The sequence below is a fragment of the Taurulus bubalis genome, assembly GCF_910589615.1.
Source record: "Taurulus bubalis genome assembly, chromosome: 5".
NCBI classification, from domain to species: domain Eukaryota; kingdom Metazoa; phylum Chordata; class Actinopteri; order Perciformes; family Cottidae; genus Taurulus; species Taurulus bubalis.
Window position 1 is genome coordinate 21438851 of NC_136593.1, and position 17196 is coordinate 21456046.

A 17196-nucleotide genomic window follows, 5' to 3' on the forward strand; every position below is an offset into this window, starting at 1 on the left:
AGCTGGGCTGTGGCATGGCTCTGTCAGCACCAGGAAGTGCATATTTTGGAGAGGGCAGTGGAATAATCTGGTTAGATGACCTTCAGTGTACAGGAGATGAGTCATCACTAACACACTGTGGACACCGTCGATTAGGGTCCAGCGACTGTCGTCATTCTGAGGATGCTGGTGTCATCTGTGAAGGTAAATGCATCACACACGTTTCATGTCTTTCAACTCAAATATAACTGTAGATTTGAAATACACTGTTTAATATTTTCATTCAATTTCACAAACAATACAGTGACATAGCTATAATTCAGTGCTGCAATAATTAATTCTGAAATCAAGATCCAATTCACAATTTTAGAACTTCTGGTCACCTCATCTTTAAGTCAATGGGATTCAGGTTAAATGCCTGATGTAAGGTCTGTGGTTAACACAACTTTATGAGATTTTAATGTTTTGTTCTGCAAGAAAAAGAACATTATTAAACATCCCAGTATGGAATTTTGAAGCTTTTACGTTTCTTAAAAAAGAGATGGTTGTTACAAGTGCATAAATGAGCGTATTTAACGTCATCCCACTGAACTATAATTTAGCCTTTATCTTAACTGTGGTGATGGGAAGTCATGTGACCGTGGTGTTGTTTGTTTGTAGTTTAACATTAGCTCTTTACTGCTGGTGAATGCATCTATGATTCAAGAATCATCAATGTGTTTTTCATTTGAGAAGATGATCTTAGCGAACAAAATAGTATGATACTGTAAGTAAGAGTCTATAATAGTGAAGAAGAAGCTCAATAATTAAGTGATCAAGTACAGTTACATTATGTTCTTTGAAGTAGAATATGATATCCGATCATTCATTACAGAAAAAAAGGAGCTCAAGTGATCAAAAACAGATACATTGAAGAAATGGGTCTTTTGCTCAATACTGCTGTAATTGCAACCTGCAGTTGTCATGTGGGTTTACAGAGATTTTGCTTTCTCTTCAAACAGAAAGGACCACAGTCAGACTGGTCAACTCTAGCAACAGCTGCTCTGGCAGAGTGGAGATCTTCCATGACGGCCAATGGGGGACGGTGTGTGACGACATTTGGGATTTGAAAGATGCTCAGGTGGTTTGTCAGCAGCTGGGCTGTGGCAGGGCTGTGTCAGCACCAGGAAGTGCACATTTTGGACCAGGCAGTGGAAGAATGTGGTTAGATAACCTTCAGTGTTCAGGAGACGAGTCATCACTAACACACTGTGAACACCCTGGATTAGGGTCCCACGACTGTGATCATTCTGAGGATGCTGGTGTCGTCTGTGAAGGTAACTTTGTACATCTACATGTTTCATTTTATTCTGCTCAAATAAAACTGCAGAATAAAAAAATGGTTATTCACTTTCACAAATAATAAAGTAATACAATAGAGTGCTGCGGGAATGACTCCTAAAACCCATATATCAGCATATTTGTACCTATGGTTCCCTTCTCTCAAAGTTAATAGGGTTTTAGATTAGGTTATTGATTATATGCCTGAAATAAGGTCTGTGGTTAACACAAGCTTAAAAGATATAAATAACAACATGAAAATAAAGATAATTAAGTAATCAAAAATCCAATGGAAACATTAGCTTTTTTCAATTGATCCATTGTGATGCTAATATGTCATTCCACCAGCAATTTATAGTCATCTCCATCATCCAGATCCTGACCAATAACATATGTATCCACTCCCAGTGTACCCAGCTCCATCTGTCACAGCTTGTACTTTGTTTCATTTCATAGTTTTTGTATCTTTATCTCTTATTATTTTCAACCCTAATTTACATCCATTGTATGACATATTTCATATGAAAGAACCCCACATTTTCCAGATAATTTCTAATCTTTCCCTTTTCTGTGAGGTAGATTATGATGTGCAAGAGCTCTTAATATTAAAAAATAAGCTCAAGTATTAAATGATAAGGTAAAGTTACATTAAGGAGATGGGGCTTTTGCTCAATACTGCTGTAATTGCATTCTGCAGTTAACACGTGCATTGACAGAGATTGTGCTTTCAATACAAACAGAAAATGGAAAGGCCACAGTGAGACTGGTCAACTCTGACAGCAGCTGCTCTGGCAGAGTGGAGATCTACCATGCCGGTCAATGGGGGACGGTGTGTGACGACATTTGGGATTTGAATGAAGCTCAGGTGGTTTGTCAGCAGCTGGGCTGTGGCAGGGCTGTGTCAGCACCAGGAAATGCACATTTTGGACCAGGCAATGGACTAATTTGGTTAGATAACCTTCAGTGTTCAGGAGGTGAATCATCACTAAAAAACTGTGTACACTCTGGATTCGGGTCCCACGACTGTCAGCCTTCTGAGGATGCTGGTGTCGTCTGTGAAGGTAACTGTGTACATCTACACATTTCATTTGTTCATTTTGCACGCTCAAATATAACTGCAGAGTTAAGTTTGTATTCAACACAGTAACAAAGTTACAATAGAGTGCTAAAAGGAATAAGCCAGAAACCCAGAAATTGGTCAAAAGTCAAAATATTTTTCTTTTCTTTGTTGTTTCAGACCTACAACCTCGACTCAACTTGAGACCCTCTCAGCTTGTTTGTTCCCCTAATCAGCTTGAAGTCGCTGTGCAATTGGAAAGCCTGCTGTCCACTGGTTTGAACGCATTCTCTGGCCACCTAGCATCCTCTGACTGTTCCAGCTTCACAGTGCGTGAAAATACTCTGTGGTACCAAGTTGCACGTCAGACTGGTATCTGTGGAACTGTAATGACGGTGAGATTGAACAATTCCTACTTAATTACGCAGTCAATCGGAAAAATACCAGTGGCTCCCATTTGGAAGCTATGTAGAGTGGTTGCACACTTCCAAATATCGATTGTAGGCATTTGTTGGAACCTAAACAAGAAAACCATGAAAATATAAATAAAGGATAGGTGGATCCCTCATTAGAGCATAAACAAGTGGTGTTTTGAGCTAATGCTCTTCTTCAGACTTTGTAATATCAACAGAAACAACTTATTTTTAAATACATATACTCTGGTCACAAGATAGTCATATTGTATAACCTGTATATTAGGAAAGGCACATATACATCTAAAATACAAAAAATATATACAAATTAAAGCTGCGAGCAGCTTTTGTTTTGTGCGCGAGCGTTACCCAGCTTGCAATTGGGCGCTGTCATTTTTATTTAAATCCGATGCTGTTTGGCTGACTTCCTTTGGCCAGTAGGTGGCGCTACGACAATGTGAACATATACTGTGCATCATGTTTCTGTACGTGAAGAGGTACATTTAGTTTGGCCAGTAGGTGGTGCTAGTAGGTTACTATGAATATATTGTGATTTACTAATCAGGCCGGTTTATAGCAGGGCGGAGGATAAATGGCACTCAGCCACCAGTACACCCCATGACTCACTTTCAACCAATGAGAATGGTAGATTTCATCTACCCGTATTATAAATATATGAAATAAATATTTATTTATTCAACTTAATCACTTGATATCACTTTAAAATAGAATTTAAGTCGATTGTATGAAATTTGTAGGAGGAGTAGTATTTGGCGTAAATGCAAATATATGCTAAAATTAGCATAAATGGGCCGAAAATGGCAAATTGGCCGAAGTACTGTAGCGCCCCCTATTGTTCAAATCGGACGCCTGATTTATTGCAAGTTAGGGCATGCGATGTGCACATAAACCCCAAGTTTGGAATCGTTTGACCAAATAGTTTTAATGTTATGAGTGTTTAAAAACAAGACACGCCCCTAAGAGGTTGATTGGTCGATATCTCCTCAACGCAATGAGATATCAAAGAAATTCCAATGCAGTATTGATGATCCAGTGACATTGATGAGAAATACCAAGTTTGGTATGAAACGGACCAAGCGTTTAGGAATAAACTACAATAATGTGTTTTCACAAAATCCAAGATGGCGGAAAATATTCATAGGGGGACTTTATGGGTCTGAGAGGCTTTTTTGTAGAGCAGGTGGAGACGGACATGTGTGAATTTTTTCAAGTAAAAAAAAAATTCTGGGCGAGGGGCGTCGCCGGTCCAACTTGTAGGGGGTGCTAGAGAGTCATTTTTTGGAACTTTTTCCCCCGGCTTTGATAGATGTCTATTTTCACCAGACCTGACAAACATTCCAAATTTGGTGAGTTTTTGAATATGACAAGTCCCCCAAAAAGCAGTCCAATGTTCAAAAATAAGGATCAGAATAATAAAGAAGAATCCCAGCAATTTCAATAGGGTCCTCTCGGACTGACTACGTCAGTCGCTCGGACCCTAATAATAAAGAATAATCCCAGCAATTTCAATAGGGTCCTCTCGGGACTGACTTCGTCAGTCGCTCGGACCCTAATAATCCCAGCAATTTCAATAGGGTCCTACTCGGACTGACTACGTCAGTCGCTCGGACCCTAATAAAATAAAGTTATACAAACAAATATTAAGATAAGAACCTCACAGGTCATAACAATTACATCAGGCCAGTAGCAGTCATACCTTCTATATGTTTAGAATTAAATCGAGGCTCCTCAATATGTAAACTCATCGCAGAAATGGTCCTCACTCAGACCTTTTTGTCAAAGGAACTAGTGCGTTGATAATTTCCTGGTTGGCTTCCAACAATATGTTATCCCTGAAACCTTCTCCTCTCCGTGAAAGATGGTTTCTTTAACCTCTGTGTCACATGCTGGTTTGTATATTAACTGAAGGTGATTAATTATATAGCCGACTGGTGATTCATTCATGTCTTTTCTTGCAGACCAACGCCACCCATGTCATCTACTCCAACTCTTTGTTTTTCTACCATCAAAGTAAAAATTCCTCCGTTCTACCTGTGATTGTTCCTTTCTTCTGTGCCTATCCCTTGGAAACCAAAACAAGCCTGAATGTTGGAATCAAACCACAGCTGTAAGTCCTTTATTTCATTCCTTCACTAAAACAACACACTTAATGGATGTACATGACTGGATAGCCAAATTATATTGCAGGGGTGAAATACATCTCTAACTGTCTGTCTTTCTTTAACAGCCATGAGGGGGTCTTCAATGGGTCAGGTGCCAAAGCCAAAGCCGACATGAATCTTTTCCGTGACTCCAGCTATTCATCCAGCTACCCAGCGGGCCGGGTTACCCTGCCAGTTGGTTCTACCCTGCATGTGCAAGTGTTTGTGCCTGAGAGTAATCCAAGCTTCGTTGTAGTTCTGGAAGATTGCTTCATCACCGACTCCTCAAACTGGGATGACCCCCTGCGGTACTTTGTCATTCTTTCTAGGTATGTGACTCCTAATCTAGATGGACTGGAGTGGAAAAGGTGAACTCTATGGTGATGTGCAATAGTCCTAATGACTCGGTCTGACATTTTTGCTAGGTGTCCTACTGACACGCGTCGTGTGTCAGTGGCTGAGAACGGCAAATCCCTCCGAGCTCGTTTTTCGGTCCTGCTCTTCCCTTTCCAGAGTGGCAACCTGGAGACCTTCTTACACTGCAGACTAAGCATGTGTGACAAAAGGAGCCAAAACTGTGTCCCAGTGAGTTAGACTCTCATTCTCTCACCCAATCAAAATACTCAACGGTAAAGCAATGCTTTAAATCAAAACACTATGTCTAGGTGTCATATCGTTCTACCTCCTCTCACCTCTCAGGTTTGCAGAAGAAGGACATATTTATCTCTTAACGAAGATCAGCTCACGTTTGTCAGCATTGGACCAATAGCCTGTGAGTACAAAATATAACCTAATAAAGTCTCAGAGCTGATGTCTCAGCACAGTGAACTGTTCCAAGTGATAACCATGTTTCCTTTCATCCTGATCTTTAGGGGAGAACTGACACATTAATGGAGTGACCTGGTTAACGCTGCAATATGATATGATGTTATTCTTTCAGATATTTTATGATTTATTAATGAAATTGAAAGATTTTTGTGTAATCTTTAAATTGCTTTGACGGCAATATCAATATTTTCATGAATGCAGATTATGATCAAATACATATGAGTGGGTAAGTAAAAGTATGCCTGTTATAAATTAATCTATTTTTATTCAGTCAGGGGTGTTAAAAAATATGAATACATTTGGGATTTGTGAGAAACATATATTATCATGATATACTCATAGCAAGAGTTTTTACATTTGTGTTTCCTTTTAGCATTGGGTGTAGGTATATATATATATATATATATATATATATATATATATATATATATATATATATATATATATATGTATGGGTGAATTGCATGCTTTGATATGATTCTTTGAATGTAAATGTTGTTCCTAAGTCTGTGTTTTTGTTTGATTGATCAGGCTGTACTTCATTTTATGATTTGTATTGTAATGCTTTTGCCTGGACCCCAGGAAGAATAGTCTCCACTTTGGTGTAGACTAATGGGGATCCTTAAAAAATAAAATAAAAATACAGGGTAAGGTAAACTGGGGAGTTATATGCGTATATAATCCTGTTTGATTAAATGTTCCCATAGCCTCTGGTCCTTTGTAATTAAAAACTCTTTATTTATCAGGTTTCTCTTCATGTTAAAGATTGTTTGAATATTACTGTCGGAGGCTCACAAAAGAGACTCAAAATTAGACTCAAAATGTTGACATTGCATTGTGAAGGTTGCATAAAGGTTTTTATTCAGATTTCACCAAAAAACTGTTTTATCTTATCTATGTTTAGTTTTTCATTATTATATAATTAACATTATTATTGCGAGTGCTTACCTTTATTTAAAGCTGTATTATTAGTGTTTTGACCACTTGGAAGCCGGATAACTGCTCAAGAAGCTAGCAGACACACAGCCTGCCATATTGCGTAACAAAGTTGGCATGGCTAAGGTTGGCAAACATCTGCTTACTTACACATAGAAAACACAGAGACAAATCTTTTTTAAAGTATTTTCTTTTTGCATTTTTGCCTTTATTGGACAGATGAAAGAGTGAGGCAAACTGGAAACATCCATGGCCGTGTTACTACCCCCGACATGTACAGAGGTGCGAGGGCCCGTTCATCACTGCTTGCAGCTTTAATTAGGCCTTTTGTATATATATTTAGGGTCCGAGCGACTGACGTAGTCAGTCCCGAGAGGACCCTATTGAAATACACAGGATTATTTTTCATTATTCTGATCCTTATTTTTCCACTTTGGACTGCTTTTTGGGGGACTTGTCATATTCAAAAACTCACCAAATTTGGAACACTTGTCAGGTCTGGTGAAAATAGAGATCTATTAAAGCCGGGGAAAAAAGTTCCAAAAAATGACTCTCTAGCGCCCCCTACAAGTTGGACTGGCGACGCCCCTCGCCCAGAATGTTTTTTTGACTTGAAAAAATTCACACATGTCCATCTCCACCTGCTCTACAAAAAAGCCTCTCAGACCCATAAAGTCCGCCTATGAATATTTTCCACCATCTTGGATTTTGTGAAAAACACATTATTGTAGTTTATTCCTAAACGCTTGGTCCTTTTCAAACCACACTTGGTAGTTATCATCAATGGCACTGGATCATCAATACTGCATTGGAATTTCTTTGATATCTCATTGCGTTGAGGAGATATCGACCAATCAACCTCTTAGGGGCGTGTCTTGTTTTTAAACACTCATAACATTAAAACTATTTGGTCAAACGACTCCAAACTCGGGGTATATGTGCACATCGCATCCCCTAACTTGCAATAAATCAGGCGTCTGATTTGAACAATAGGGGACGCTACAGTACTTCGGCCAATTTGCCATTTTCGGTCCATTTATGCTAATTTTAGCATATATTTGCATTTACGCCAAATACTACTCCTCCTACAAATTTCATACAATCAACTTAAATTCTATTTTAAAGTGATATCAAGACCCTCAGGAGTATGGCTTGTGCTCTTTGCGCGTTTTCACTTTTGGGAATTGACGTTTACGGGGACGCAAAGACGCACCTACTTTGAGCTAACTGCTATATGAGAGAAAGCTGTTGTAACTCCTCCATCCATGATGCTATTACCCCAATACTCCTCATGCATGATACTGGTCGATGCCTGAGGACATGTACATGACAAATGTTCAGATTGTCATAGCGCCACCTACTGGCAAAAGTAAATCAGCCAATCTGCATCCCATTTACAGGCAATTTAAATGACCTTGTATCCACTTCACATAGAGATGCATGTGTATGTTCACATTGGCAAACTCAAGGCCTGCATACATCATTGCTTCACTAAAGACAAGTGATTAAGTTGAATAAATAAATATTTATTTCATATATTTATAATACGGGTAGATGAAATCTACCATTCTCACTGGTTGAAAGTGAGTCATGGGGTGTACTGGTGGCTGAGTGCCATTTATCCTCCGCCCTGCTATAAACCGGCCTGATTAGTAAATCACAATATATTCATAGTAACCTACTAGCACCACCTACTGGCCAAACTAAATGTACCTCTTCACGTACAGAAACATGATGCACAGTATATGTTCACATTGTCGTAGCGCCACCTACTGGCCAAAGGAAATCAGCCAAACAGCATCGGATTTAAATAAAAATGACAGCGCCCAATTGCAAGCTGGGTAACGCTCGCGCACAAAACAAAACAGGAAGAGACAGACCGGAAGACACGCCACACAAACAGCTGTTCGCCGCCCAACGCTGAGACAGTCTTTCCCAGCATGCCTTTCGTCCGTGTAATTTGGAACCATGACGGATGCCAGTGACGCTGAAAGCTAAGTAGCTCTACTGCGCTGCCAGGAATGAACTGTAACAATGTATTGCTGGTCCCTGCTCTTGTTGAGACCATGCATGGGTTAGGCCGGTTTCCTTCCGAGGTCAGTCGGTAGGACCCGTTCACAGCTGCTCGCAGCTTTAATTTGAATCTGTGTCTTTGTGCATTAATTGTGCAAGCTTGAAGTTTTACCAAATCTCGAACAGTAGAAACACGAGTTTATAAATAATATGTGTAGTTACGGCCATAATAACCAACTCTGTTTACAATCCTTTTTATTTCCTGCCTTAAACATTGGATGTTGATTGTTCTGCCAATTCCAAGTTCTCTTAACAAAAGCACAGACCACCAGCCTGTTTGTCTCGCCACCAGGACTTGTGTTCTCTGAGAGAACATTTATTAATATTACGTGAAGATTTATTAATATTACGTGAATGAAGGCGTAATTTAATAGGAATTAAGTAAGACTGTCAAGCATGTGTCTGTCTGCTGTACCTGCTGCTTTGTCTCAAGATTTATTTTTCTACCCTCCAAGTAACGGTTCCTTCGTTCTACCTGTGATTGTTCCTTTCTGTCACTGCCTGTCTTTCATTTAACAGCCATGTGGGGGGCCTCACTGGGTCAGCTGTTTAAATGTAATCAGCCTTTGGATATCATCCCTGCCACATCATTTTAGGCTGATCAATGAGTCTCTTTTTAAATCTAAATGAGTTCATCATTTCTGTGACAGTTAAACAAACTGTCACAGAAATGATGAACTCATTTAGATATGCAAGAATACGAATTTTAAAAAAGGTTATACTAATCTGCTTAATCTAAATAAAGCAATGTAGAAAACTACTCTTTTTTCATATGATTCATATGACCAGCTGTTTGAAGCGATTATGTTCACATTCAATCCAAAATTGTTTCTTTGTCACTGAATTCCATTAATACAATGTAATCAAAGTGTTTATATAATTATAATACTATTTCAATAAATATCTAAATATTATTCATCCAAACCCCCACCACGGATACATACTAAAGCATCATCAAAACATGAGAGAGACTGCCCCCATGTGGATTGACAGGTGTACTACATGCTTTCAATCTATCTCTGGGTTTAATCCCCATTCTCCATATTGCTCCCTGTAGTTAAGTTTATGTGTGAACAAAGTTGTTGCCATCCACTGTTTCTCACCAAAGCCGCTTCTGTCTATCCCTGAGCCCTTATAACCACACTGAATGTGTTTCCTTCTTAAGAAAACATGTGCAAAGCAAGCAGCTAACATAGCTGTGCATCTTTTGTACAAACGTAAGTGGGAGAGTTTCATGCCCATCCACGCTTTTGGAAGTGCTCCAACTGTCAACCACATAAACATGATCAGTGCATGACTTGTTTAAAAAAAATTAAGTCTGTTGGTAGGATTTTGTTAAGTGCATAGAAAAATAATATTTTCCTCTTTTTTATATTTTAATGATGCAGATGTGTGCAATGGATGTTGCAAGCTTATATTTTATTATCAACAGGTGGCATCTGCGGAATTACTTGTAAAAACGGTCTGAAATAAGCTGCAACATACTTTTGAGCAAGTGCAGTTTGTCTTGTAAGTGATCTGCTTCACAAAGACTGAACGCGAAGTGGCTGCTGTGTGAGTGTGAGCTCAATAATTGGTGGTGGAATTGGCCGCAATGCATAAGGGCCACCAGATAAAATCATGCCTATCAGGAGACAAATAAATCAGAGCTCTACAGACTGCAGTCTTTTGCTAAAAGACAGACAAAATTAATGATTTACATTACTCAAGTTGTCATCCACACAGCCTGAAAAAAAAGAATGACCTATCGTCAGCTGTGATAGAAAAAAAAGAACGTGTCGCTCTGATGAAGAATGTGAGAGAGTGAGAGACGGGCTCAAATTCGGAAAATGTTGGCATACTCTTTCCAGTGACTGCCGTTTTTGCAGAGAGACCTCATGTCCGATCTTCTCTGCTCGGCTATCGAGTAATCTGAGAGGCAGACTCAATAAGACGCAGCTTATGGAGTCCTCTTCCCTACAGAGAGACATTGGTTACCGATTCCCATTAGAAATACCACAATATGTTTCTACTACTGACGATGTCAGCATATGTTATGTTTTGTCTGGTCCTGGGATCTTACCAACATGATGAGCCTTGATGCTCTGCAAGGACACCTGGGCCTCAAGATCAGCCTGGGTGGAGGTTTCCTGCAACACAAAATAAACAGACAATAGCACCATGTTTCTTAGGAGAGACATGAAAGTAACCCTTACTTTGATGTTCCCGGTCAAATAAAAGTGTATTTAGGGGGAAAGTGAGAAGATAAGCATTGTTTAGTCTGGAAGGTGTGGTTCACGTGGGGAGATTGTCACGTGAAGCAGAATAGAGATGGTTCCCATAACAAACACCTGCTTTTTGTGTGTGTGTGTGTGTGTGTGTGTGTGTGTGTGTGTGTGTGTGTGTGTGTGTGTGTGTGTGTGCGTGCGTACGCGCAAGGGGGGGTTGGGGAATGTGATCAGCAATTTTATATGTTTAAATGCCTAGTGTGGAGGATATCATAAGGTCTTGAGGCAATCTCCAATGTAAAACACAATATTTATGATTGATTAAAGTTGTAAATCGGTCAGATTAGACCCGAACACGACAGGAGGGTTAAGCTAGCAATAATGTATCCAACTTTATAACAGCTGTTGCAGTCTGCCCTGCCATGTAGCGTTAGCTCAGAAAACACACGCCATGTTGTGCTGTGTAAAAGTTGTTGCGTTCTGGTTCACTCACAACGTTCTGGTTCACCTTCAGTGGTGCTCGGTAATGTTACCCACGTCACGTGGTGCCACACGCAAGAGAAAAAAAGAGTCAAAAGTTCTCCATGGAGCTAGCCTTAGCTAACAAGCAGCAACATACACACACACACACATACACAACAACGGCGTCACACTTAAAATATTCCAATTAATTTACAAGTTACACTAAACGCATGGCATTTATCAACTATATGAAGCCAAAGGATTTATATCACAACTTAAAGTGCAAATACTAAATTTGACTATATTTTGGTAATATTAGTAACACTAACGTTAGCTTACTAGTGCAGGAAAGTGTCCCTACTTCCCTTTTAAAGTCACGTAGCGTTACACGGTAACTTTATCTGAGAACACTGTGCTGTCTGTAATTAATGTAAATTTGCAAAATGGCTGGCAAAAAGGAAATATGAAGGAATAATAATGAGCTTCGTTACCTTGCTGTTGATGAAGTTGAAGTGAGACTGGTCAGAAAAGTTGTAGCTCTTGCTCCACAATTGTGTCGAGAGAAACAAGTGTCCATCGGCACACAACGTTATAGTTACTGTCATCTTTGTGTAACGCAACAGAGGTATACAATGTCGTTTCCCCCTCTGTCTGCGCGAAAGCTAAACCTAACTGTGTTGAAAATAATGCTAAAACGGATTATGGTGTGTTACTGAAAAAAGAGAAACCGCTCAAAATTACTGTATTGTGATTCACAGCAACAGTTATTCACAGTAAGATTCACCTGGGAATGCATTTTGACCATGATGCATTGCAGATCTACAGAAACATGCTGTATAGGAGTTGTACAGTAAGAATATGGCTAGTATACAGTAATATTACTGTGAAAACTACATAAACTTGTTACAGACTTAAAACTAGAGATTGAGACATAAACTCATGTTTCAATCTTTACTGAGGGAATACATCAAGAGAGAAGTAGAGCCATTTTTTAAAGACTTTGCAGTTGTCTTAGATGTTATGATTGATGTGAATCTGCAGTTTAAATGTAACCCTGTATTAGATGGTATATGCATGGTGCATATCATCTAAGGAGACTTTGCCAGGGGTCCACCACAACTCCTCCTGCCAAGCTTTATTGGAATTCCAGATTTGAAAATATTAAATGGAAGTCCGTTAGGAATTTTTACGAGAAATATTGTGGCACCAACGAACCAAATAAGTCAATAACTTGACTCATCCAGTAAACCATGCAGGTGCTTTCAGGATTTAGAGATGGTATTGAAAGGGAAATTATTGTATTTTATGTATGCACTTATTTTGGTTAGAAATTGAATATACTGATAGGTTTTTTTTTCTTGTATTGATTTAAAGCCTCTTTATTTTAGATGGAAAATACTATCTTCACAAAAATGTAAATTACCTAAAAAAGAAGAAACAACACAGCAATAATTCCCAAATAAATATTTGGCTATAGTGGCTGAAATGCCCAGCCCCCTGCTGGTCATTTCAGCCCCTTCCGCATTGGCTTCAGAAAACCTGATCCAACCAATCTCCACCCTTACGGACTCACAGACTTTGAGGCGCGCTCCCGCGAAGTCCGTGAGGGTTTAGGACTGTCCCACTGTCACATCGCCGAGTGTTTGAGGGCCCTCTGGCAGACATTTTGAGCCCTTTATGAACCCTTTCCGTAAGTCGGCATTACTGTGCCTAAGGGAATTACCCACAATTCATTGCAATGTGACGTTAAACACGCAGCTACAAATGGAAGAATGGAGACATAAAAAAAAATTCAACAAAGTGGAGGGCATGTGGGCGTTTAGCCGGATAAAATACCTTTACACCACAAGGAATGCAAGCAGCAATTATATATATTAGGGCTGGGCAATGTTGAAAAAATGTAACTGATTAATCGCATTATGCGCCAAATTCAATAATGAAGTAAAAACTAGTGTATTGCGCGCTTTTATTTTTTATCAGAACAATATAGCCGGCACTCGGGAGCAACAGCAAGTTAACCACAGTATATAAATAAAAAATGTATGGCAGAGAAGAAAAAAAAGATGTATTTTATTTTTTTAATGCTTCTATATCACTGGTCATTCAATTAAATGTTGTATTTATTTTCAGATGTTATAGACTATTTTATTCTAATGTAAAACAATTTAATATCATGCTGAAGAAGAAACATGTGTCTTTTATGAGGGAACAACATAAACAGTCTGTTCAGTAGTAAGGGTCCCTGTAAGGGACAAGCCACTCCTTCTTTTGTCATGTTCAGTGTGTTGCTTACCTTAAAGATGTATGTTAAAGACCAGCAATTTATTAACTTTATACAAAAGCAATAAGTGCTTTTGATCTTGTTCAGTTCAGTTCTTCTTACTCAGTGAGAAAAGTCCAGTCTGTGTTGGCTTGAACAAGTGCACTGAAGTCTGGTTGAATGAGGTGGAGATGTGAAGGACAGCTAACAGGTATCTCAGCCGCGGCTTTGCACATGCGCGATTAATGTTCAATCTGGATTAATGTTCACCACTGGATTTGGACACTGCAGCGCAAAACTCCTGTGAGCGCTCTGTGAGGACAGAAACTACAGAACAATATGTGCGTCAGTCTGTTGGCAACAAGCCGGTCAGTGAGGCTGCGTAAGCGCGCGCGCGCATAAGTAAATCGCCTTAAAAGTCAAACCAGTGCTGTTGTATTGCATTTATGGCGTGCATCTTATTTATTTATTTTTCTTTTTTGATTGACCGGACTGGGAGAGCCGTAAGATGCCCAGGTCTGAACTGTGCCGTTGGGGAGAGATTTAAAGTGCAGCACCTGTGTGCTGCAGCATTAAGCCCCTCCCAATGCAAAAAAAAAAAAAAAGAGTTAACGCATGATCAAATAATTAACGCAGTTAATAGTTTGCTGCGTTAAAGCCCTATATATATTTATTTATTTTTGTGTACATACACAGTTTGAACAAAAACGAGTAAATAGATCATTTAAAATGACTTCTCATCTCGTGAGAAAAGAGCCTGGAAGATGTTCAAATCAGTAAATGAAAAGTATAAAATAAATACACAATTGTACACACTATTTTGTTATGTAGTCACGTGATATGTTGCAGCACAGTGCTTTCCCATTAGTATTTACACCTTTCAAGCCCTCAGCCTCTCACACTCAACCACTTAGCAGGTGACGTAAGTAAGTCCCTGAGGGTTCAGGGCTTGAGGGTTTAGGGGGACATTGGAATTGGACACAGAACCGAGTGTGCAAGAGAAGCCAGCAACGGGGCGTACACCGAGCCTCGTTGCTTTAGTGCCACTTTAATACGGTCAAAGCTACCGTTGCCCCGGTACGGCAACCCGGCAGGGACATACAGAGGCAAGTTCTACCAAAGTTCATCGCACAGACGCTGTCAGTAATTGAGTAACGACAGGGTGCTTTAACTAGGCTAACATCCGTTCAGCCACTGTGGTTGTTGTTCATTTACGACCCTATGAATGTTTACATAATTGATGACCGCCCGGCACGATATACATTTATTCAATGGGGAAAATGCCATTTAAACGTTTTTACCTCATTTTCTACCAAGCCCAGGCGGACGTGAATCCAACGCTGCCTTCAAGGGCTGTAGAAAATGTCACTATCGAAACGCAATAATTGCCCCTAAAACTGTGCGAGCCTTGCTCGCGCCCAGAAACACGAGCAATGCAATGAGTCCAGTGAACAACAGATTACTTTAGCCCTTAAATAAATAAATGTTGCATATGTGTAGGTATTGAGTCAGCCATTGTGGGGGTGTAACTTTCTGTGGACGGAGCACTTTTGGTTTTATTTCTGGATTCAGGCTCATTGTTCCTGACAAATCATATCGTAGATTCCCTGTTACCCTATATCTGTCGCCCTGGCGGCATCACTGTAGTTGGTTTAGATTAGTAAGTGGTGTGTGCGAATAACAACAACCGAGGCAATTTCAGTTTTTTTTCTTCTTCTTTTTTCTTTGTAAACCAAAATAACAGTCAAGTCGATCTCGGTATTTGGAGTTTACGAGCAGCACTTGAAGGAGGCGTGATGCGGCGCGCGTAATGGATTTCCCCAGCACTGCTGCGCGTCGGGGACCAGGAGCTGCAGCTGCAGCCGCAGTCCGGCCACGTTAAGAAAAATCTGCTCCACCACTTGATGCCGGTGACCTTGGCCAGCAGCGGAGATCACGCCCCTCGCTCCTGTGTATACATATATATTTGTTGCTTTTCTAATACCCATGGCATCGCCGGACGGGCTGGGCGAGGATCGGGTGTTGCAGCGGGGGAGATCTCAGAGTGACCCGAGCAGCATCACCGAGGTCCGCATGGGTGAAGCGCACAGAGCAGGTAAGAAGGAGAGGGAGGGGTGGTCATCTGCTCATTAGTATTGTGGCAGGTGACGGGGAAACGCATCACACGATGCGGCTCTGAATTCGTATGCAACAACCGTAGGATGTGTGTTGTAAACGTGCGTCATTTACCGTCCCCTAATGATACATATTGGCTACTCGCTGAGCTGTCAGGCCGGATGTGTACTAATAATGTCAACGGACCTAAGGGGATTTGTGTCACGCAGCATCATGACATCGCATCCAACTGGTGTCACACCAGTCCACGTTCATTTTACGTCATAAATAAGATGGATACATTTTCAGATTTTTGGTCTTCTGCGAACTGGCTACATAACCCTGATGTCACCCACTGCCAAGTTCATTCCCCTCTATGTCGTTGAGCTGCGAGTGACAGCCCCAATCAAACGCAATTGATGTAAAATGAAAACCTGCGCATCAGTAAATGGCCTCCTCCTATGTTTTATGATCCAGTTTTTTTTTTAGGATTCTGTCTCTTTTTGCAGCAGCAGCAGCATGGAAAGATGGGATGTACCACTGCCATCACGCATTGGGCCGCAGTACGTTTGAGTTGAAGCTGATGAGAGTGCTGGCTGTGTGTTCGGTTGTTTCCATGGCGATTTCAAATGGCAGAAGGCAGCACTTGGCTCTCCAACTGCTCTGTGAGCCGACATGGCCGACATGGTGTTTGTCCGCTCCGCTCACTGATCTTTTCTCATTTCCCCCCTCTCTGATGTACAGCAGCCGGCCAGTCAATGCGAAATGCCACTTTTACTGTGCATCGTGTCTCAAGCCCCCTCGCACCCATCCATTGGGAATCGCTGGGGCCTGGGGCACAGCTACCGAGAAGCACAGGCGGGAGATTTACTGTTTTTAGAAATGTATTGAACGGTGGATCGATACAAATACATATATACATATACATATATATATATATATATATATATATATATATATATATATATATATATATATATGTATATATGTATGTGTGTGTATGTATGTATATATATATATATATATATATATATATATATATATATATATATATATATATATATATATATATATATATACACACCAAAGCGCGATGAATCACTCATCTTAACTTGCAGGAGTCATCATCACTCACTGCCACTGGTTTCAGACAAGTTGATAGTGTAGCTGCTGTACCTACAAAATGAGGGGCTCGGTTACTGAGTCATGGTCTGACGTGTGTGTGGGTGTGTGTGTGCGAGAGAGAGAGAGAGAGACACACACAGGAGTCCTGGCTTCACATTGTAGCAACACTCTCACACAATCACTTCCACTTGTGTGTGATGTTACAGTCTGTTTGACAAGGGGCCGGCTATCTTTAGATGCGAGAGGGCCACAGGATCTTCCAGTTCTCTTGCCGCCGGCG

At 40.3% G+C, this 17196-nt stretch overlaps 1 protein-coding gene across 1 annotated transcript in view; it reads left to right on the top strand.

The window, feature by feature from the left end:
- Positions 1-15683: 15683 nt before the first annotated feature.
- The window catches only part of phactr3b (phosphatase and actin regulator 3b), a gene marked incomplete at its 5' end in the record, with an annotated part of 41143 nt that continues 39630 nt past the window's right edge, over positions 15684-17196 (top strand). Inside the window, one exon of the mRNA XM_079217796.1 lies at positions 15684-15792. Within this exon, the coding sequence (XP_079073922.1) occupies positions 15684-15792 (109 nt within the window). The remainder of the gene's footprint in view (positions 15793-17196) is intronic.